Source organism: Panthera tigris, chromosome C2 (assembly GCF_018350195.1).
Source record: "Panthera tigris isolate Pti1 chromosome C2, P.tigris_Pti1_mat1.1, whole genome shotgun sequence".
NCBI lineage: Eukaryota > Metazoa > Chordata > Mammalia > Carnivora > Felidae > Panthera > Panthera tigris.
In genome coordinates, this window is record NC_056668.1 from 150,150,453 (window position 1) to 150,173,149 (window position 22,697).

A 22,697-nucleotide genomic window follows, 5' to 3' on the forward strand; every position below is an offset into this window, starting at 1 on the left:
CAATGACAGCGAAAGCTAAGCGGAAGGGTGAATGGGCCGCCTAATCCAGCGGGGCCTTTTGCGACGTTAGTGCTTTCCGGCGCCGCGAAGGAGTTCCGCGGCGCGCGGCCACCTCCGCTGTAATTCATCAGGGACCTGCCGCTGGAGGCCGAATCGGCTTTCTGGTCCCTGTCGTAAGTTGCAGTGTCTTTACGTAGGCAGCCATGTTGAGCACAGCGTGACAAAGTATTCGTTCAACAAAAGCCGGAGAAGTTATTTTCATTTCTTGGAGAGCAATTTATCAGTACGTAATTCAGATTTTGAAAGTTCGCTTACAGGAAATTTTCCTGAAAAACTTAAAAGGAAAACACTACAGATGGCAGGTTTCTTTTTCTAGAGGAAAAGGAATCAATATCGATAGATGAGTAATTAAAAATTCATTCCGTTCATATAGTACTATGCAGCCACTAAAGACCTGCAGGGTGGGGGAGATTATTTTTAAAACTTGAAGCCAGTATTAACTAAACTTCAATAATAAAAAAAATTGAAGCCCTGCACATTAAAAGATGATGGTAAAGAGACGGCCAAGTTATTAACTTATGTATTGGGTTTCCATCTTTGCTGCACTTGCGAATCACGTGGAAAGCTTTTAAACATATGCCTAACCCAGATTTTAAAGATCTGATATATATATATGTATATATATATATATATATATATATATATATTTTTTTTTTTTTTTAAAGAGTGCATGCTCGGGTGAGGGGGAAGGAGGGGAAAGGGGGAGAAGCAGAGGGGGACAGAGAAGCAGAGGCAGAGGGCCTGAGCTGGGGTTCGAACTCATCAGCGGTGCTCTGAACTGATGTCAGAGGTTTAACTGGCTAAGCTTCCCAGGCACTCCAAAAATCTGATTTTTTAAAGGGAAGTATTTCCATAAAACATATTTGTATATATTGTGAAATGATCACCACAATGAATCTAGTTAAAATCTGTCACCATCCAGTTACAAAAAGTGTGTTTTTCTTGTGATGAGAACTTTTACCCTCTTAGCAACAGTGAAATACACAATATGGTATTATTAACTATAGTCACCATGTTGTATATTACATTCCCAGGACTTAAAAAAATCTGATTCTTATAAGTACCTCCCTAGATAATTTTAATGTGTAGCCAGGCTAAGAACCGCTAATATACTAGTAGAGAAACTGGGTGAGTTTTTTTTCGTCTCATTTTTAGCATTTTTGAAATTTTCTGAGGAACACAGGTTAAAAAATTGAAAAAAACAAAACCCCATTGCAGCTGATAGAGAAGGAATGAAAACTTAGGAATGGGTTTAAGCATCCTTAGAAACTGCTGAAAATATCTGGAGACATTTTGGCTCCCAAAGAAAAAATAGCTATGTGGAAAATAGAACAGGTGGCTTTTAGGGGCAGTTTTCTGTCACTGTATTGCATGATTTCTCTGGAGGGGCTTCCCCAGCCACCTCAACAGCTCCCTCCCATATGCACGCTGGAGTCCCAGGACTACTTCCTTTGTTGCAAGGACACTGTACTGTAATTATGTTTGGGTGTTTGTCCACAAAATAGTATTTTTCTCACAAAACAACTTTGCTCTTTTGAACTAATCCACGTAAGGAAACTCCTTGGTGAGGAAATGAATCAACAAAAGTCCAAAAATGAAGAAGGTACTATAGTAAACCACGGTGGGGAGCCCATGGCCCAAGAGGCACTTGTCAAAGAAAATCTGTAGCGAGCAGCTAAGTGTCCTCCCCGCCTTCCAGGGTCCCTGGTCGTTTGCACAAGTTTCTGCAACATTTTTTACCTGTGCCTGTTTTTTTTTTAATGTTTGTTTGTTTGTTTGTTTGTTTTTGAGACAGAGAGAGAGAGTGGGGGAGGGAGACACAGAATCCAGAGCAGGCTCCAGGCTCTGAGCTGTTAGCACAGAGCCCTTTGCGGGGCTCAAACTCATGAGCCATGAGATCGTGACCTGAGCCGAAGTTGGATGCTTAACCAACTGAGCCACTCAGGCGCCCCCTCCCCTCACCCTGTGCCCTTTTTAAATAAAACTCGGAATTTCCTTTGGCAAACTTTTGATCTTGGGCATTCATATTTAAAAAGAGAAAAACTCGGTTTACGTTTTTTTCCAAATGCAAAATTGTGGTAGGGACTGTAGTTTTGGGGGGGATACACTTCACGTGTCATTGGATGGCTAGAGGAGACCCTGTTCTGGTTTACAGCTGAGAGAATACAGAGGACACCAAGTTGGCCCCAGGCTTCAAGTTCATCTTGGGCACCTTCCCACCTCCCTCTCTAACCTGACTTCCTCCTTGCTCCTCCTTGACCTGTTTGTCTGGTATCCAGCCATGCTCCAGTCCTCTCCAGGAATCTTACCTGCCGTGGCCTGAGCAATGTTCCAAAATAACTGTTCCCTCCTTTGCCCCAAAGCTCATTCATTCCCTTAGTTAACTGGCATGGGCCTGTTTGTTGAAAGGATTCTGTCTTATAACTTTTCTCTCTCACTTGGCACTTTTTGTCTTGTATTTTCATGCACTGGAATGTATTTCATGCACTGCCGCAATGCTAACTGGGACTCTGAGCTAGTCACTTAACCTGCCTCAGGAGACGAGCTATTGCCTGTGTTAGCTGCTGCCGTCCCCCTGAAATGAGTCCCTGGGCCTGGAGTCCCAGGATTGCACAGGATGCAAAATGAACAGAGAAGGCTCACCTGATGTTCATATTTTATGAACCAAGGTGACGTTTTAATGGTCTATTAAAAAAAAAAAAAAAAAAAGCAAAGTCACATATCAAACATCAAAACTCAAAAGTTTTCAAAATTAAATCACACGTATATAGACTTGAAAAATCACATTAACTAAAAAGGACACAATTGTCCCTGAAATGGAGACAGGCCTGGAGATTCCGGGTTGCTTCAGTCATCGTGACCCTCAGTCCTCAGAGCATTTTCACCGAACACCTGTATCCTCATACAGGCCCAATGGTCTCGCACAACTTCCAGCTTGAACCTCTAGGATCAGCAATAGCCACACCTGCAGCATATTCATGAACAGTTTATTAAGAGGCCAAAGTTCAGGGAAGTCCAGTGACTGGATGAGTTCTCAGCCGAGCCAAATCTCCTTTTATGATGTGGAAACCAGGGTTTAGTATAGTCCAAAGTTACACGAAAAGTGAGAACACAATCACAATGAAAGCTCATCTTCAGCCCGGAGTTTGTGAACTCTAAGTAAACGCTAGTCTACATACAGTTTTCCTTCTGGTGGGATGGGACCCAAGCCGCACCCTAAAGAATGTGTGGTGTAGAGAAAGCACACAGAACAAAGGACGCTTCAGGCGGAAGGGAGAGAATGAACCATAGTTCATTGTTCAATGAACATAGCCAAGAGCATTCATTCAACATTCATTAACCCACAAGCCTGATTCTGTGAGAGGGGATGCCTGAGGGGAGGACAAATCATCCCCATGTGGTCAAGACCCAGGACAAACGGGCAGTACGGGCCTGACAGAAAAGGACTTGGAACATTCTCCTAGGGCAATCTGAGTATATTCCGCAGGCAGTGGGGAGTCAGAGGATTATTAACAATGGGATGGGTTTTGTAAAGAGATTTAAGGGAAATGTAGGTTGACTTCCAACTGAGGGAGTTAAAGACGCCACAGGACAACCAGCCAGGTGGGGATGGCTGGAAGGTGGCCAGATGCACAGAGGTAATGAGGCGAGGTCTGACGAATGGACAAAACAATTAAAAGAGACTAGTCATTCACCAAACGTTCATCACATCGCTTCTCTATGTCATAAGGCACCGATGGAAGCTGGGATACAGCAATGAATGAGACACACCGCCTCTGCCTCTTGGAGCTTACGACTGAACTGGAGAGAGATTCGTGGCCACTGCACAGTCCTTTAAGTACAGTGGTGCTAAATGCTGCAGAAGAAAAGCACTGGGTCTGTGAGCAGAGCACTCGGAAAGAGCTGACCTAGCATGAGGCCTTGGCGGAAAAACTTTCCCGTGCAAAAGATGCTTGAACCAAACCCGGAGGGGCGGAAAGGACTGGAGTGGAACAGAGCATCCCAGGCAGAGAAAACAGCATTCAGAGGTACCGCGCAGCAAGGGAGAAGCTGGGGAATGGGTGGCGGGTGGAAACACGAGGCATCAAGGGCAACAAAGTACAAACGAAGACCCCCGGGTCAGACTCGAGAATGGCTTATGGAGTCAAAAAGGAGACGAGTCTGGCTGCAGACAACAACATGGGGGAAATCAGGCGAGCCAGGACAGGACTACACAGAGACAGCTCTTGAAGACTAAGCCAAGAAAACGAGGATGAACGCCAGCACCAAAGTAGGAGAGGGTGGAGTGTAATCAGTAAGGGAAGCACATTATAAAAATGGTCCACAAATCGAGCTGGGCTTCCCTGTTTTGGTAACAGCTCAGGAAAGCCCATTTTCAAAAACAGTGATCTTTTCAAAGAAGTCAAATTATTTACAAGCGGCAACTATACATGGCCCGATCTTGGAAAAATACCACGTATTTGCAAAACAAACCGGAGAAGTACAACTGGTGACAGAAATAACCCCAAATGAGAACCATTAGAACCGCGCTACAAATGCTCTCTGTTCTTTACACCGTCGGTTATAAAGCAGCCCTTAGTTTTTCATCCTCCCGATGTCAAAAGTACACAAATTTAGTTAAAGTCGATTCCATGACAAGTGACACTTTTATGGGTTCCTCGTGTAGATGAAACTCAGTGTGCACCACTCTGTTATTCACCTGGAAGATTAAAGTACAAACTGTTCAAAAGCCCTGAGCGAAAGCCTTTTAGTCAACCCTACGGCGTGAAATGGCAGAATTCTATGCATTTCGGAAAGCAATATGCAAATGGCGGTGGAAGGAGCATGGCCCCCCAAGTGTCTGGAATGCAGCTGTCTGGACTCCAGGGTCCACAGACCTGGGTTTGGTCTCGACTTGCCCCTGGGGATTAGTAGGCAAGGGAACCCGCCGTAAAATGAAAGGGTTGGGTTATGTTATGTCCAAAGCACCCCGTGGCCCTATAATCCCAGGGTTGGTTGTGAGCACATCAGCCACCCTTCCATGTCGCTGGGCCATGAGGGCCTTCAATGCAAAGGCCCCATCATGCTCATTTATGGATTTTTTTTTTCTTCGCCAGTGTCTACTCAGCAAGCACTTTCAAAATAAAGGGTGTTCGGTAAAGGCTTAATGAACGTCGGTCAGCCAAACAATTTTTCAGCTAGCCTTAGCTGCGATGGATTTCCATTACAGTTGGCCAAATCTGTCTTTATTATAACATTGCTGAGAAGCTGACAAGAAACTGTTTTCTCAGAGAAACTGAGCAATAGAAAATATCTGGGCATATGGTCGGAATGAGTGTCAAAATTGTCTGTGGTCCCTCCCTTTCACGTCCCACCCCCACCCAACTCTGACCTCAAATGAGGTGAGAAGGAGTTTGAAGGGCTGTTAAGCATCATATGTAAATTTTTAAAATTAAATCTTTCTATTTTAAAGAAACAAAAATAGTTACCATACCTTGGGCAGGTGTGGAGTAATTTATATGTAATTGTGATTAGAGCATGAACTCTAGAAGCACTCTGCCCAGGCTGGGGTGCCAGCTCGGCCACCGACTCGCCCCCATCTGTCACAGGGGATGTGAATCCCAGGAGGTCCCTGAGAGGTGTTGGAAAGCTTGACTGGATTCGCATCTGGGAAGCGCAGAGAACGGCAACTGACGTGGAGTGAGCCACGCAATCGATGTTAGCCTCGCTGTTACTGGGCGCTTCTCTGATCTCTTCTCATTAGCTCTTTGTGGGCGTAAACCTCTCAGAATGAGAAGAAAATTTCTCTTCAATCCTGATACGATAAACTACAACAATTGGGCCATTCTCCAAACTAGGGTCTGTGTGCACATCAACCGCCATTATCGAGCACGTGTTCATTCAGTGAATGTTTACTATGGGCTACAAGCTGGGGAGACAAATGTGAGCTGGGGTCTGTCCTTAGAGATGTCCTAAGGCTCTGCCCTCTCTAGGGGTGCTGAGTCGGGCCAAAGCTGGCTGCAATGGTGGGCTACACAGCAGGCGGGGTCTTTCAAGCTCACCTAATATCCAATGCCCTTCTATTAGCAAGGAACGGAAGGTGTCATTCTGTTTCCCTCGGCAGGTGGCTCAACCCTGTTTTCTGAATGCTACAGTCATTGTAAGTCATGATCAGCCCATCACTTCCAAGCAACTTTTCAGTATCTCTCACATTTTCATGGGTAAAGCCAACCTCATGAAAATGCTCCTATCAAGTACATGAATGAAGCACGTGTTCACTTAGAATCTACTTACTTTGGTGAAAAAGTCAGCGATGTGCCACTTATTTCCATGCTGTTTAAAGACCTCAGCCATCGCTTCAATCATCACCGAGCCCGTGCGAGGGTGCCGTAAAGCAACGTGATCTACAAAGTGAAAATATTTCATGTGTTTTCCTCCTCTGGTTGCACCGAACTTTTCTTTTACCCACAGTGAAACCTGTAAAATGGTTTTGAACTGAGAATACGGAAGCATTCTTGTATTAATAGGAGTGGGCCTGGGTCCATAAGAGACACAGACACAAAAAGAGGAAGCACTGAGCCTCCCAGGGGACTCCTGTGACCAACAGCACGTAACCCCTCAAGAGGGCAGTTCTCTTCTATCAATCTTTAAATAAAACTTTTCAAATATTCACCAAAGGAGAAAGCAAAGTTTAACAAACTCCCATATAATCATCCCCCAGATTCAACAGTTATCATTTTGCCATATTTCCTTCATTTATCCCTCCTTTCTATATTTCTTAATGTTTATTTATTTTTGAAGGTGGGGGAAGTGAGAGACAGAGACAGAGACAGAGAGAGAATCTTAAGCAGGCTCGCACTATCAGTGCAGAGCCCAATGTCGGGTTCAAACTCACCAACTATGAGATCATGACCTGAGCTGAAATCAAGAGTCAGATGACCAGCCAACTGAGCCACCCAGGTGCCCCGTCTATTTTTTTTTCTTCTGACTTTTGCTACAGGATCTTAAGCTAAATATCCCCCAAATACATCAGTATAGAATTTATTTTGGGGTCCTCAAAAAAATTTAGTGGAATTGTTTTTATTAGTAGTTAGTAAAAAACATGAAACGTGTCTTTTTTTAGTGTGGAAATTTGATGGGAATATCAAAATCGTACCCTCTGATAATAAATCTAGGTTGGAACAGAAAAAAAACATGGATACACCTTTGCAATCTCAGTATAGGCAAAGGTTTCTTAGAACACAAAAAGCATAAGCCACAAAAGAAAAAGATGCTAATTTGGACTTCATCAAAATTAAAAACTTTTGTTTTTTGAAACATGTTATTAAGAAAATGAAAAGCAAGCCACAGTTTGGGAGAAATATTTGCAATACATACCAGGCAAAGAACTTGAATCCAGAATATATAAATAATTCTCAGGGGTGCCTGGGCGGCTCAGTTGGTTAAGCGTCCGACTCTTGGTTTCGGCTCAGGTCATGATCTCACAGTTTGTGAGCTCGAGCCCCACTTTGGGCTCTGTGCTGACAGCACAGAGCCTGCCTGGGATTCTCTCTCTCCCTCTCTCTCTGCCCCTCCTCTGTCTCTCAAAATCAATAAACTTAAAAAAAATTAAAAAGAAAATAATTCTTACAACTTCATAAGAAAACCAACAACCCAATAAAAAATTGGACAACACACATGAACAGACATTTAGCAAAAGAAGATATGTGAGCGGACAACACGTACAGGAAAAGATAATCACTAGGCCTCCAAGAAATGCAAATTAAAACTACAAGGTGATACTATTCTATACCCATCAGACTGTCTAAAATTTAAAAACAGATCAAACCAACTGATAACGAGGATGTGAAGCAACTGGAACTCTCATACGCTGCTGGCGGAAATGTAAACAATACAACCACATTGAAAAAGAATTTTCAACTTGGCAGTTTCTTTAAAAGTCAAACACACCTACTATGTGAACCAACCATCCCACTTCTTCGTATTTACCCAAGGAGAACAAAAACATACGCCCAAAGATGTACACACGTGTGTTCACAGCGGCTTCATGTGTAATAAGCAAAACCTAGAAACAACTTAAATGTTCAGTAACAAGTGAATGGCTGAGCGCATTGTGTTAACATTGTGTTATATTCACACAACTAAATACCACTCAGAAATAAAAAGGAATGAGCTACTGATATACAAAACGACATGGGTACAACCCGAAACCATTATGCTGAGTGGAAGAAGACAAGAAGGGAGGGAGGGAGGGAGGAAACCTACATGCTATATAATTCTAGCCATATAAAATTCCAGAAAATATAATCTAATCAGTGGTAACAGAAAACACAATCGTGGTGACTCAGGGATGGGGATGGAGGTAGGGACAGATTCAAACATGAAGAAACTTTTTGCGGTGACGGCAATATTTGCTTATCTTGATCATGGTGATGGTGTCATGAACATATACTTCCATCTGTTCGAATGGTGGAATATGTACAGCTCATACTTCAATTATATCTCCATAAAGTTGTAAACAAATCCACAAAACATATCTGTTTAGTATAGGAACCATACAGCAATTTCAGTATTGTCCCTCTTGGAGTAAATCTGAGTTAGAAACACCACATCACAATGTTTGACAATCCATCCAGTGTTCTTCAAACTGCAGGTTGCGGCCCAATTATCAGCCAACAAATCAATTTAGCATATTGAAACTGTATTTTTTAGGGGCGCCTGGGCAGCTCAGTCAGTTAAGCATCCAACCCTTGATCTCCACTCAGGTCATGATCTCATGGTTGGGAGTTCAAGCCCCATGGCTCATCCCATGCTTGGGATTCTGTCTCTCCATCTCTCTGCCCCTTCCCCGCTTGTACTTTCTCTCTCTCTCTCTTTCTCAAAATAAATTAATTAAGTGATTAATTTAAAAAAATGAAACTGCCTTTTTTGAAAATGGGATAAAATGGGATATAGTAGAAAATATTAAAGTACATCAATGCAGCAAGGGTAGCTATAATTTATAAAACTAGTGTGTTACATGTGTATTTATACTTTTACATAAATATATGTGATAGACTATAATGAAGTGTAGATTTTATCAATTCTAATATTGAAGTTTTCTGCCCACCCCCCCCCCCCACCCACTTAGGCATCTCTGAAATCTGGATGTGCTACATAATCTCTTCCGTGTCACAGAGTAATTAATTGGTAGCTCCCTGAGGACACAAAATAATGGTATGTCTTACAATCAAGGCATTAGATTTGATGCAACACCATAGCTCTTTCTTCCTGTAGGTTGTGGCAAATAACATTTGAAATCCTCTAACCTAACCTGGTCTGCAACCCCGTGGAGGATGTGCTAGTGAGCAGAGCGAAAATCAGTGTAGCTGCCAAGCATCTTATTAAATGAAAGATTATACATTTCTTGTCACTTTGAAAATAATCAGCTATTGTCGTCCATGGCCACGGGTTCAGTCCTCAGGACAGACTCTAGGCCACAAAAAAATGAGTCTGATGAGTAAAACTGGAGAACTTTAGACTCGGGCTGAAAGCTAGTGAATTTCCGCAGATTTACCGAACAGGGTCAAATTAAAAAGTCATCAAGACCGGATTCCCCCAACATTGCATTAGATGATGACTCTGGCCATAGAACAAGAACTCCAATCACTCACAAGACTGAAAACAAGTAGCCAATGAACACATGAACACCTTATAGCTTCTCTTATATATAGGTGAGATGGCTTGGTCACAGGCCAGGAGGGACAGGCTCTAGAACTCACAGGGGTCAGGTAGCTGGTATAAACTCCAACGGTGAACTAGATGTCGGAAGCCCGAATTTTGTTGAAATCTACTTTCTAAAAGAGGATAACTTTAAAATGTTTTAAATCCATCTTTTTTGCCCTTGATCTTAGCCAAAAGTCAAGCCGTGATTAAATCCATTGTTTGAATAGATAATACATTCAAATGGTTCACAATTCATCTATCAATAGATGAGTAGATAAAAATATAGATGTATATTTATCTTACATGGACACCCATGCACACACACACACACATATGCACAAGAGAATATTACTCAGCCATAAAAAAGAAAGAAATCTTGCCAACATGGACTAGAGGGTATTCTGCTAAGAAAAATAAGCCAGACAGGGAAGACCTGCCATATAATTTCATTTGTATGTGGAATCCAAAAAGCAACAAAAAATGGACTCAAATACAAATGGTTCACAATTCAAATTATAAAAGGAATCCGGCAAAGTCTCCCTCCCGCCTCATCCCACGCCCAAGAAATCAAACTCACGATCTGTGAGATCACAACCTGAGCCACCCAGATGCCCCACAGCTGTCTTATTTTCATTAACTGTGGCATTTGAAACTTCACCATGATGATTCTTTTCAACTGCGGCACAGTATTCTACAGTATGAATATACGACTCCCAGTGGCTTTTAGATTCCTGCCCCTTTATTTGCCCCACTAAGCAACTTCAAAGGAGTGCCCAGAGTAGAGTGCTCGACTCAGCCCCATTCATCACTTTCCTGGTATTAGCACTGAAAAGTCCAGTATCCCGGGAAACCCCTCCATCTCAGGCAAACTGGGACAGTCAGTCATCTTGTCCATGTATATACATGTGCAGGAGATTCCTCTGGGCAGAAGATCCCAAACTTTCTCAGTTCATGGTGCCCTTAGTGTCTCAGTAATTTTTTCACAGCACTCCTAGGCCAAAAGAAATACCTAAGAGATCCATTTACTAAAGTAGTTAGTTCCAAGCTCAATATTAATATCTTAATAGCTGGGGCACCTGGGTGGCTTGGTCAGTTAAGCGACCGACTTTTGATTTCAGCTCAGGTCATGGTCTCACAGTTTGGTGCATGAGATCAGGGAGGGTCTCTCTCTCCCTCTCTCTTTTTTTTCTCTCTCTCTGTCAAAATAAACACTTTTTAAAAAGTTACATGTTATAATGTGAGGGATACAGTAAAAGCAGTACTCAGAGGAGATTATTTGAAAATGCTTATATTTTGGGGACGCCTGGGTGGCTCAGTAGGTTAAGTGTCTGACTTTGGCTCAGGTCATGATCTCACAGTTTGTGAGTTCCAGCCCTGCATAGGCCTCTGTGCTGACTGCTCAGAGCCTGGAGCCTGCTTCAGATCTGTGTCGCCCTCTCTCTCTGCCCCTCCCCTACTTGTGCTCTGTCTCTCAAAAATGAATACATGTTAAAAAAAATTTTTTTTTAATGCTTATTTTTTGAAAGGAGAGAAAATAATGAGCCAAGTATCTAACCAAAATAGTTGGGAAAAGAAGAGTAGAAGAAACCCCCAAATGAAGAAAAATGGAAATTTTAATGAAAATTTATGAAATCAAAATTAACGAAATCAAAAACCTATACTAGAGAGAATGAACAAAACCAGAAATAGGTTCTTTTTTTTTTTTTTTTTTTTTTTTTTTTTTTGAGAGAGAGAGAGGGCATAAATGAGCAAGGGGCAGAGAGAGAGAGTGAGATTGAGAAAATCCCACGAGGGGCAGAGAGAGAAGAAGAGAGAGAGAGAGAGAAAGAGAGAATTCCACTCAGGCTCCGAGCTGTCAGCACAGAGCCCGACTCAGGGCTCGAACTCACAAACCGTGAGATCATGACCTGAGCCGAAGTCGGATGCTTAACCAGATGCTAAGCCCGGCATCCCTAAAAATAGGTTCTTAATGAAACCACTGGCAAGACTGATCAAGATTAAAAGAAGGAAGCCACAAATATTAGAGATAAAAGGAGCATTACTATAGACTTACTGGACATTTCACGTGATTAAAGATACAACGAATCCTATGCCAAGAAATAATTTTTTGTTTTTCTCCCACGGAGAAGCCAGTTTTCCTAGCAGTACATATTGAACAGCCCATTTTTTCAACACTAATTGGTGATGGCTTGTCACATACCTAGTTGTCCTGCATATCTGGTTCTGCGTGTACATTCTCTATTCTATTCTAGTGGTCTGTGTATACGTAGAATTTTTATTATTGTTATATACTAAGTATTCTTTTTTTTACTGTTGATTTATTTTTGACAGAGACATAGAGACAACAAGCAGGAAGGGACAGAGAGGGAGACACAGAATCCAAAGCAGACTCCAGGCTCTGAGCTGTCAGCACAGAGCCCGATGCGGGGCTCGAACTCACAAACTGTGAGATCATGACCTGAGCCGAAGTCGGATGCTCAACAGACTGAGCCACCCAGGCGTCCCTATATCCTAAGTATTCTTATGTCACAACACAAGTTCTCTCAAATATCTGCATAGGTCCCTCTCTCATGTCCCTCAAATGTCCACACAACAATCAGCTGTTCCATGGGGACATCTCTACACATCTCTTTTTTAAAACGGCCATCTCCACTCCTCTCCCTCGACACTCCCTATAACCCTCATCCCTGCATTATTTTTCTCCATAGCACTTATCAGCATTTAACATATTTTATTGTATTTTATTTTTTTATTTTATTTTATTTTATTTTATTTTATTTTATTTATTTTTGGTAAAGATTTCACTGAAAGGGAACCATCCCATAGCAAAGTGTGCAAAGCCTTAGGGGTACAGAATAGCTCCATAAACTTTCATAAAGTGAACACACCCCATAACTAGAACCATCTAGAAACAAGATGATGCCAGCATTCCAGAAGTCCCCTCCTTGCCCCCTCTGGTCATTACCACCCCCAACACTCTGCAGCCCTGAGGGCAAGCAGTATCCTGACTTCTGGCACCACAGATTAGTTTTGCCTGTTTCAGAGCTTTATATAAATGGGATCGTAAAGTAGCACAACATATAGTTTCTCTCTGTGTTTCTAGTCTGTCTCCCCCACTAGCGCAGAAGCTCCGTGGAGGCAGAGAGTTTTAGTTCTTCTGTTCAATACTGAGTCTCTAGCCCTTAAATGTATATACAGTCCAGCAGTCATAAAACTCATTCGTTCCATAAAACTGGAGCATGAGGTTTCTCGCCTTGACCCTGAACTGTTCCATAATAATTCTGCGGTTAGTTTATATCAGGAGCTCATTTCCTTTCATCGCTGACTGGTAGTCCACGTGTGGCACACCGGGATTTGTTTATTCGCTCACCTGTTGATGGTCACTTGGGTTGTTTTCAGTCTTTGGCTATTTCAAATCAAGCTGCTATGAACTTTTGTGTGCCAGTCTCTGTGAGGCCACATGCGTTCATCTCTCTTGGAGAAACAACCAAGGAGCGAGATCTTTCGTCTAACCCTAGTGGGGAAGTTTCTCGCATCTTACCACGAAGGATGGTTTCATTTTAAGTGGTGGCCCTTAGTTTCCTTTGCTTGCATTTCTTCACTCACATTTTATATCAAATTCCACATAGAGAGGGAATATATATATATGTATATTTGCAAGCTACTTTAATCCTCTTTTCAAGTCAAGATAAAGCAGTGCCTGGGTGGCTCAGGCAGGTAAGCGTCCAACTTCAGCTTGGGTCATGATCTCGCAGTTCATGAGTTCGAGCCCCATTATCGGGCTCTGTGCTGACAGCTCAGGGCCTGGAGCCTGCTTCAGATTCTGCATCGCCCTCTCTCTCTGCCCCTCTCCTACTCGCATGTGCTCTCGCTCTAAATAAACCAACATTTTGTTTTTAAATAAAAATAAGCCTAAAAAAAAAAAAAAAACCTAAAGAAATGTCCTGGACCCCTTAATTCTATCTCTCCAACATTTTTGTTTCCCTCACAAGTGAATCAAGTCCACCCTCGCATACACAGATTCTTTTGGACTTTAACTTATTATCAGTAATAGTATTAGTAACAATGATGATAATATTATTAGCAGAATATATTAGTAATAATAGTATCTAATTTCTTTTTTTTGTATTCACTATGCCATTAATTATGATAAGCACATCTGCTTTATAGAATTCAATTTATATAACATCCCAAAGACATAAGTGAATTCTATCATTCCCGTTTTACATGAAGAAACTAACATAGCTAGCAATTAAAACATACTGAAGGTCTCAAATATACTAAGTGGCAGAACTAGCTTTTGGGCCAAGATCTTTTTCACAGAAGAGCCAACCATCTCATTCACCATGCAATACTTTGCTCGGGGGCCTGTGCGTTCCTGGAAGAATGATCTGCTTCTTTTGTTTAGAGATGCCAACCTGCCATCTCTAAAAGTGGGAACATTTGTAAACGGAGATGGAGAGGTTAACAAAAAATTCTCCTTCTAGATGTCAATTTGTAAGGCACAAATAATTTAAGGGAGGCCTGGGTGGCTCAGTTGGTTAAGCATCCGACTTCAGCTCAGGTCACGATCTCACGGTCTGTGAATTCGAGCCTCACGTCGGGCCCTGTGCGGACAGCTGGGAGCCTGGAGCCTGCTTCCGATTCTGTGTCTCCTTCTCTCTCTGCCCCTCCCCAACTCACACACACTCTCTCTCTCTCTCTTAAAAAAAAAAAAAAAAAAAATTAATTAAAAAAAAAAAGATTCTGAGAATCATCACGAATAACTTAAACCTTCTGGAAGAAAGTGTGTGTCACTGGCATCTACCCTCACTGTCTCACCTGCCTGGGTAGGATAGATGATGAAGTAATCACTGAACGTGGGCAGCCTCCTCTTCTCAGATACGTCATCAGACTCCATGGGTTCATCGTCTGTCTCAACACCATTATCTCTTTTCTCTATTTTTTGGAGAACAAAAATACACACTACAGTAATGCGCCATTGACACCAGGAACCCTTAAGCAACGTCCCAACAAGCTTGCACCTCCAGAAGAGGAAGGAATAGCCACAGAAGCTACGGAAGTCGGATATCGGCCCGGCAGGTCGCCAGGCATCACATTGACGGCGGGATAGCCCTTGGGAACTGCACACATATCTCTCAGATCTGAGGCTCCCTGGCCTACCCCATGATGTGAGTGACTGGGACCATTCCTCAGCCAGAGTTAATGATTCCATCCCAGGTAAGTGTCCCTTCTGTCCCTTCCTCCCAGCCCAAAGTCTCTAGTACCCCACACAACTAAAGTCACATCAGCCGAGGGGCCTCTGATCGTAAACAAACAAACAAATAAATATTTGTAACTTCTTTTTCTTTTCTCAGTCATCCATATGAGAATGCCCTAGACACAGGACTGGACCAAGAAGTCTCCACTCACCTCCTCTGCAGGCCTGGATTATAAAGATCTTTGGTTTCTCTTGAAGTGCCGGACAATTTTTATTATTAAACATTTCAAAAATGTCCTCCAGGCTGACTCTCTCACCATCTTTCATCTTAATAAAGCCTTTCTCCCCGTGGGACATAAGAGTTACAAGGCAACAGCCAACATCATCCTTAATTTCATTGAGTCCATCCCGAAATGATGATATTTTCCCAAGTAACTCCTGTAAAATAGGATCACATATTCAAAATAACTGGAGGGAAGTAAAATCAGAAATGCTGGAGATGGTTCTTTTCAGTAGGCAATCCGAGGATATGACAAATATGAAAATAACTACATCTCAGGCAGGGTTTGTATGAGGTAAATATCAGTTCCTGAACTTGTCCCTTCCCTTTTGGCTGCTCTCAGAATTCCCGTAATCTCTGTTTGTGCCATTGGTTCTTGTTTAACAGAATTAGGGCATTTCTGATTCTCTACTGCAAAAAAAAACAACAAAATGATAGCTCCCCAAAGGGTTAGTGTATGTAAATTTTATATTATTAACTTATTTTAACATATAAAGTTATTGTTTTCTAAAATTAATGCCCTCAATAAGCTAGAAATGGAAGGGGATGGAGGGATCTGCCAATAATATACACCTGCCAGGACCTATGGAGAGGCCTCATCAGAATCGAGCCCCCTAGAGAGAAACGCAAGACGGGAATGGCGGCCATCACTGCTCCCGTAAACCTTGTAGCCAAGATTCCAGTCCCTTCAATAAAGCATGTAAAAGTGAAATGAAGTCTAAATAGGGTACGGTAAACAAAGAGCCAAAACTCATTTTTTACACATATCATGACTTTCTAGAAATACGAAATAATCAACCAAGTAACTACTGGAACCAGAGGCCAGTGAGCTGACTGGATACAAGATTAACTCACAAAGATCAAAGATCCTCTCCCCCCACCCCCCACTCCGGTTACCTGGCAACAATCTTTTAAACCCCATAACAGAAAAGGGGGTCCCATTCACGGTCACACCCAAACTAGGACAATACCTAGGAATCAACCTAAATGAAGAAAGGATAAAGCTTTGGGGAAGAGGCGACAATGAACCATGACAAGCCCACGCTTCTCTTAATACTATTGATTTGCTGATTCACTCCAAATGAATCTCAATTCAATGTCAAGGCAATCAAACTCCCAAAGGGTTTCGGCGGAAATTAACCAGATTATTCTCCAGGTCACAGAGGACAGACAATCCTCAAGAAGAGCCAAGCATATTCATAAGAAAAAGAGAGAGAGAGAGAGAGAGAGAGAGAGAGAGAGAGGAGGGATAGCCCTATCAGGCATCAAAATATCCCTAAAAATCATGGTGAATGAAACAGGGAGATACTGGCTTAGGTATAAACAAATATATGAATGGAATATTTTAGATTCTAGAAACCAATCGAATTATATATGGGAATTTATTTCACAATAAAGGCAGAGTTTTAAGTATGTGGGGGAAGGACACATTATTCAATAAATGTTGAGACAACAGACTATCCATCTGGACATAAGGTGAGGCTTCCAACTTCACACTGTTCCAAAAATAAGATTCCAGAGTAGAAAGGAAAACCTTAAGCTATGCAAATATTAGAGAAAAATAATTTAAGCATTTTCTAAGTTGGGAAGGCATGGGGTTTAATCAAGACACAAACAACAAGAAGCTGACAAGAAAGACTGACAAGTTTACTCACAAAAAAATTAAAAGACTTCCATATGACTTAGGACAACAAAAAATCAAGTCACAGGGTAAGAGAAACATATTTGCAGTACGTTTTGTAAATGAATAATATCCAGGAAAATAACTATAAGAACAAGAAAAAGACCACCCGGTAGGAGAAAGGGCAAAGGAAGACAGAACAGATAATTTACAGAAGGAAAAAAAATGGCCAAAGGATGTTTAACCAAACTAAGAATCGGAAAAACGAAACTCCGAACAATGAAATACTTTTGCCAGTGACATTGCTAAATATTTATAAACGTTGCCAGGATCCAGGAACAGTAACCACTTAAGACCCTGAGGAGCATAAACTAAAAGAACATTGGCAGTTTCTGCCATTTGAATGAAAAGGACAGGATTAAAAACCCTGCAAAATGAAGAGATTCTGGTCCAATCCTTGGGGAAAGGACATTTGGGGCCAGAAAATTCTTTGCTGTGGGGGCTGTTCTGGGCATCGTAGCACCCTCCAGTTGTGACAACCAGAGATGGCTCCAGATATGGCCAAATGAGGGGGACAAGTCACCCTCAGATGAGAACCAGATTTAAGGGAGCAACTGGCAAGGGACAGGATTCCAGCCGAGGCAGCCTGTGTGGCATCCACAACCCCATGCTATGCTGTTCCTTGACATTCATTAGCAGTGACTCCTGGGATCTAAGAAGGGCTTTCCTATGTTACTGTCCCTAAATAAGGGCAGGTCTGAGTCATGTCTCAGCTAAGGTCAAAGAGGTCAAATGGAGTTCCCACCATCCTCTTCTACCTTATTTTTTTCAGTACAATCTAGTTAAGTCACAACGCAATTCTGCCCAGTGCTATCGGCTCCCTCCCCACGCTTCTCCCAGGGTTCCAAGTGAGTCCCACAAAGACTCGTGCTGCTGGAATCCCTCTGGCCTGCCTCCTGATGACCCCTCAAAGGGGTTTCCTTGGTCTTTCCTGCTCCTAAATGCTCTGGAACTTGCCTACTCCAGACTCCGCCTTGTCCTTGGCCCCCTTGCCCATCTTGCCAAGGATGCCTTCTGGGGTTCCCTTCCCTCTTCAACTGCAGGGCCCTAGCCAAGACTGGAGCCCAAGAGGTCCCTGCCTGACTGGAAGGGAGGTAGGGTATCGCACACGTAAAATTACAAAAGCATCCAGAGTTTTATCAGGACACACATGTCATTGAGCAGCAGGTAGGTCCTGATTCTTACCAGGTGTTAAAACCCAATTTTTTAAAAAAGAAAGGAAAATTGGAAGATCCAAGTTAGGTTCCTCATTGTTTTTTATTTTTACCATTTTGTTGGGATCGATGCACGAAGTATGCTCAAACTGGCACTGGCCAAGCCATTCGGTCATTAGCATGACGTCCCGGTGAGCCCCGGGTCTGTTCTTCTCCACACACATGAGGAAAGCCTTCCGCTTGCCACTCAGGTCATAACAGTCCTATTTTCCAGGAAAGCCAACAATAATTAAACCAAACCAAACTCAGAAATCCCAATGTGTCATAGATACAAAATAATGAGTTTCTCTAGGGATCGATGGTGAGGTTTCCCAGTTTGGATCAGGGATGCAACACTGATTGTCTCTCTTATTAGTTATGGAACGGGGGTGGGGGGAGTCATGACTTGATTTATAATCCTTTCAAATATCTTCCTCAGACTAGGACTAACAGGCCAATCTCAGTTTTAAATTCCTACGTATAGCTAGAGTATCAGTTTAAGGAAATATGGCAGACAGAGGAAACGGTAAATGACCACACAAGGCTGCAATCATCAAAATCCAGAATGTGGGACATTCTACAGACAACTTGGTTTCTTTAATAGATAAATAACAAGAAAAAAGGCTAAAGAAAGAAGAAGCATCCTAAGTTAAGAGTCTCAAGGCACAAAGCAAACAACTGTAATTGTGTAGGCCCTGTATGAATCTGTATCCTGATTCAAACCACCCCCCTGCAAAAGACATAGGAACGAGTCAAGGACATCTGAATGCTAACCGCCTCTTTGCAAACATTAAGGAAGTTGCTTTTAGGTAGAATAATGGTATTGTGGTTATGTTTTGCAAAACCTCTTTCTCCTGCTAAAGATTCAGAGATCCACACGAAAGTGTCCGTAGATGAAAGGGACATGATTATCTGGATTTGCTTCAAAATAATGGGAGCGGGAACAGACAAAACAAGATTGGCTCTATGTTTCTAATTTGCTGAAGCAGGGTCATAAGTACGTTGGGCTGGAGTTGGGGAGATTCGTTTTTCTATCCCACTTTACTATTTGTTCAAAATTTCCGTAGTAAAACTTAAAAAAACCAAACGCTAGAACCAGCAATGTACATAGTCGTCCAAGGCCATACAGCCAGGCATTGAACTTCCATTGAAGTTGCCTCACTTTTCTTGACTTGTCAAACAGAAATAACAGCAGTTCCTACCTTGTTTGGTTAATGCACGCACAGTGGTTTTAACTGGCTCAAGTTTATCTTCCACTCTCATAACAAAAAGCAGTGGGATATGACCACTTGAGAAAACCATACAGATAGTCTTTAACCAACAAGAACAGCACACAAAAAAATGTTAAAATGGCAGTTCAAGCGGCTAAATAAATACCATCTTTCCTAACCAGTGTGCGGTGCTGGAGTGAGAGCAAAAATATTTACCAGTTCGCCATCCACGCAGTCATAGCTCCTCTTTAGAATCTTTCTTGGAATCTCTGCATGAATTTTCATGAAAAGAGAATAAAACAGAAAAAACACATTATTATTTTCCCATTTTTTAAGTTTTAATCAAGATCCACTGTCATCCCTGTTAACAGGAAGCTCCTCCCAAGGAATTCTGTTGCCTCTTACGTTTTGGGGGTCCAGCAGGCTTCAACCTCGCTTTAGAACAGGTTCCCTGGATTATGAACACCTTCCTGCAAACTCATGAGGCTGGAAACTTAAAACAGGCTTCCCGGAGGCCACAGTGGGATACAAGGGCAGGAAGAGCCAGGCCAGAGATAAAAAGGGACAAGGTCTAACTGACATATTACTGCACATGTACTTCCTGGAGAGGAGATTAAGACATCAATAAAGGGAAAATTGAAGTAAAGGAACTAGGCATTAAAAAAAAAAATAGCATAATCTCTTCGCATTTAATTCCAACATGTATTGGGTGCCTCCAGTGTAGAGCCATAATATTGTGTAGGTTGGATGACTCTGGAAAAAAAAGCCCACTTTGCCAACAGTCTAAAGAGGTGATAGCAGAAGTGGTACATGACCAACGAACCTGGGAGGAGGGACGACACAAATGCTTTGTAGGTGCAGTGAAAGCAGGGAGAGTCAAGGCTCCACAGGGCCAGTATTCTGCCTGTCGGCCATGTGTGGTGGGCCATTACAGTTGTGATGCATTACAAATCTAAACAAAATCAGCGACAGTAACACACCTAGAAGCTCAATCAGATCATAGGCATGCCGATGGCAGAGGTCACCGACGGCACATTTTACTGCTATCTCAATGGCTCCCATGTAAGTGCTGCTTCCTCTCTCTCCTCTCTCTCACATACACATTATGTACACACCCGTTTATCAAATCGGGCCGGTGGGGGGGAGCCCCACCTCCCTCAACCTGCTCCATACTACATTTCTTGATCATAAGCCACATCGTCCCAGATTGACGGCAAATGGTCTCATGGTGTGCAAGAAGAGCCACCCCTTCCATAAATACACCCCCTGGAGGTGTGACAGTGGGGTTTCCAACACTGGGCTTCTCACTGCATCATTTGGAAACCTCCCACATCATAATCTCTTGAAGGGAGTCGTTAACGAAGCATCTCAGGCCTGCCGCTGAGTCGATCTGCTCTTGGAGCCGACCCCCAAAATGTGCTCGTAAACCCTGATGGCCGCTCTTCGACGGATCACTCGGATTCCGCGCCTGGGGATGGCGATCCTACGGGCTGCTTCACCCAAGGTTCCCACCTCCCACCGCGCGTCACCTGGGTCCTAGGGCACCCGCCAGCCCCTGGCTCCGCTAGCCTCCGCCCCGCGGGCTGCCCGGGAACCCGCCCCCAGCCCCGGCAGCCCCCCCGATCACCCGGACCTCTCCCCCCCTGCCCGGCTGTCCCCACTCTCACCCAGGCCCCGCCCCTCCGCCGGCCCGCCGGCCGCGCACCCGGGCCCCGCCCCCTAACCCGGCCGCCACCACCCCGCCCCCCCATCCCGGCCGCCGATCCGGGCCCAGCCCCCAGCCCCGGCTCGCGGCAGCGCCCCCGCTCACCCCGGCGGTCGTCGTCTTCCGCGCTCTGCCAGCGCGGCAGCAGGTCGGCGCGGCGCAGCTGCTGCAGCACCTTGACGAGAACGCGCGACACGGCGGGCAGGTAGTAGTGCTGGGCCAGGAGACGGGCCAGCCCCGCCTTGCTGTCGCCCTCCAGCTCCAGCCGCACGGGGCTCACGCGCGGCCGCTCGTCCACGGTCTTGAGGAGGACGCGGAAGTGGCTCAGCTCCCGCGGGGACAGCAGGTCCAGCGTCTCTTGCACGCGGCTCTGCAGCTCCTCCACGGTCGGCGTGATCTTCGGAGGTGCCTGGCGGCCGTCGGACCCCCAGCGCCAGCCGCTCCCAAGGCTCGTCGCCATGGCCACCCAAAGATGCTGCAGCGCCCGGGCCGGAGGGGCCAGCCGCCGAGGTCTCAGCCCCGCGGGCCGCGCACGCCTCCCGTTTCTGCCTTTGTTTTGTAAAACGGAGGCGTTTCCGCTCGTCTTAGCTACGGCCGGGCGGGCTGGCGGCGGCGACCTGGAGATCCCGCCAGGCTTCCTCTGCGGCCCCGCCCCTGCCTCGAAGCCCCGCCCCCACCCGCCCGTTCCCGCTTAACCCTCGGAGCCCGGGTAGGGAGAGCTTGGTGGCGGCGGCTCCTCCGTGGGTCTCCGCCGTGGCTGCGCGTTAGGGTCACCTGGCTAACTAACTCCTCGAGCTCAGGCCACAGTCCCGGCTGATTACATTCGGATTTCTGGGTGGCAGACCCAGGCATCAGCCGTTTTGAAGCTCCTCAGGTGAGGGGCGCCTGGGTGGCTCAGTCGGTTGAGCGTCAGACTTCGGCTCAGGTCACGATCTCGCGGTCCGTGAGTTCCAGCCCCGCGTCGGGCTAAGTGCTGGCAACTCGGGGCCTGGAGCCTGCTTCTGATCCTGTGCCCCCCACCTCTCCGCCCCACCCCTGCCTGTGCTCTGTCTCTCTCTGTCTTTCAAAAATGAATAAACATTAAAAAAACATTTAAAAGCTCTTCCGGTGATTCCAATGTGCAGCCTAGTTTGATCCGGAGTGTTTATCAGCTACCGAAACCACTGGCTCCACTTGGACGCTGAAATAGGACGCTGAAATAACACCTAGAGGCAATAGCCTGGAGCCAGCTTTCATTGGAGAGGGAGAGGTGAAAAAGGTTGAGGCTTGAGAATTTGAAGTCAGCAAGAAGTTGGAAATGCACACTGCTCAGCCTGGGAGTCGTGGAAGGGACATTGCCTTGGGGAGCAGATCTCAGCTTGGCAACGGCCCGTTACTGTCACTGCTGCTCAGTTCCCTGACTTGCTGGGGACCTCAGGAGCTCACTCTAATTGTGATTTGCCCCAAAATTACTTACCCTGTGGAAGATCTGGTGAAGGAAACTCATGACCTTGTTTGCATCCCGATTCTAGTAAGCCAACTGTAAAAACTCCCTTTTTAAAAAAGATTTTATTTTGGGGGCACCAGGGTGGCTCAGTTGGTTAAGCCTCCAGGCTCTTGATCTCTGCTCAGGTCATGATGTCATGATTGGTGAGACTGAGCCTTGCATGGGGCCCCCATGCTAACAGCTTGGGGCCTGCTTGG

At 44.4% G+C, this 22,697-nt stretch overlaps 1 protein-coding gene and 1 long non-coding RNA gene across 4 annotated transcripts; one reads left to right on the plus strand and one right to left on the minus strand.

The window, feature by feature from the left end:
* Positions 1-110: 110 nt before the first annotated feature.
* On the plus strand, positions 111-15,285 carry LOC122242066. The gene is made up of 4 exons (XR_006222236.1): positions 111-283; positions 9,170-9,255; positions 14,696-14,964; positions 15,102-15,285. It is a non-coding gene; the product is annotated as an uncharacterized LOC122242066 (long non-coding RNA).
* On the minus strand, positions 2,490-21,952 carry LOC102972839 (caspase-14-like). 3 transcript variants are annotated; one of them, XM_042999261.1, is made up of 7 exons: positions 21,120-21,952; positions 19,526-19,578; positions 18,173-18,322; positions 15,157-15,382; positions 14,566-14,682; positions 6,334-6,443; positions 2,490-3,025 (listed from the first exon to the last, which is right to left on the minus strand). In XM_042999261.1, the coding sequence occupies exons 1-7, from the start codon at positions 21,472-21,474 to the stop codon at positions 2,942-2,944; spliced, it is 1,095 nt and encodes a 364-aa protein (XP_042855195.1). In that variant the 5' UTR covers positions 21,475-21,952; the 3' UTR covers positions 2,490-2,941. The 3 variants fall into 3 exon arrangements, with proteins under 3 accessions (XP_042855195.1, XP_042855194.1, XP_042855192.1); XM_042999260.1 differs by having other exon boundaries at positions 2,933-4,759; XM_042999258.1 differs by lacking the exon at positions 2,490-3,025 and adding an exon at positions 4,771-5,807.
* Between the last annotated feature and the right edge of the window lie 745 nt (positions 21,953-22,697).

What these genes read in the sequence shown, in the direction of transcription:
- LOC102972839 (XM_042999258.1), bottom strand. Translation starts at nt 21,474, where the DNA reads ATGGCGACGAGCCTTGGGAGCGGCTGGCGCTGGGGGTCCGACGGCCGC. An exon ending in ACTGCGTGGATGGCGAACTG is followed by an intron (nt 18,323 to 19,525) that starts GTAAATATTTTT and finishes CCTGGAAAATAG; the next exon opens with GACTGTTATGACCTGAGTGG. An exon ending in CATCTATCCTACCCAGGCAG is followed by an intron (nt 6,444 to 14,565) that starts GTGAGACAGTGA and finishes TTCACTTTGTAG; the next exon opens with ATCACGTTGCTTTACGGCAC.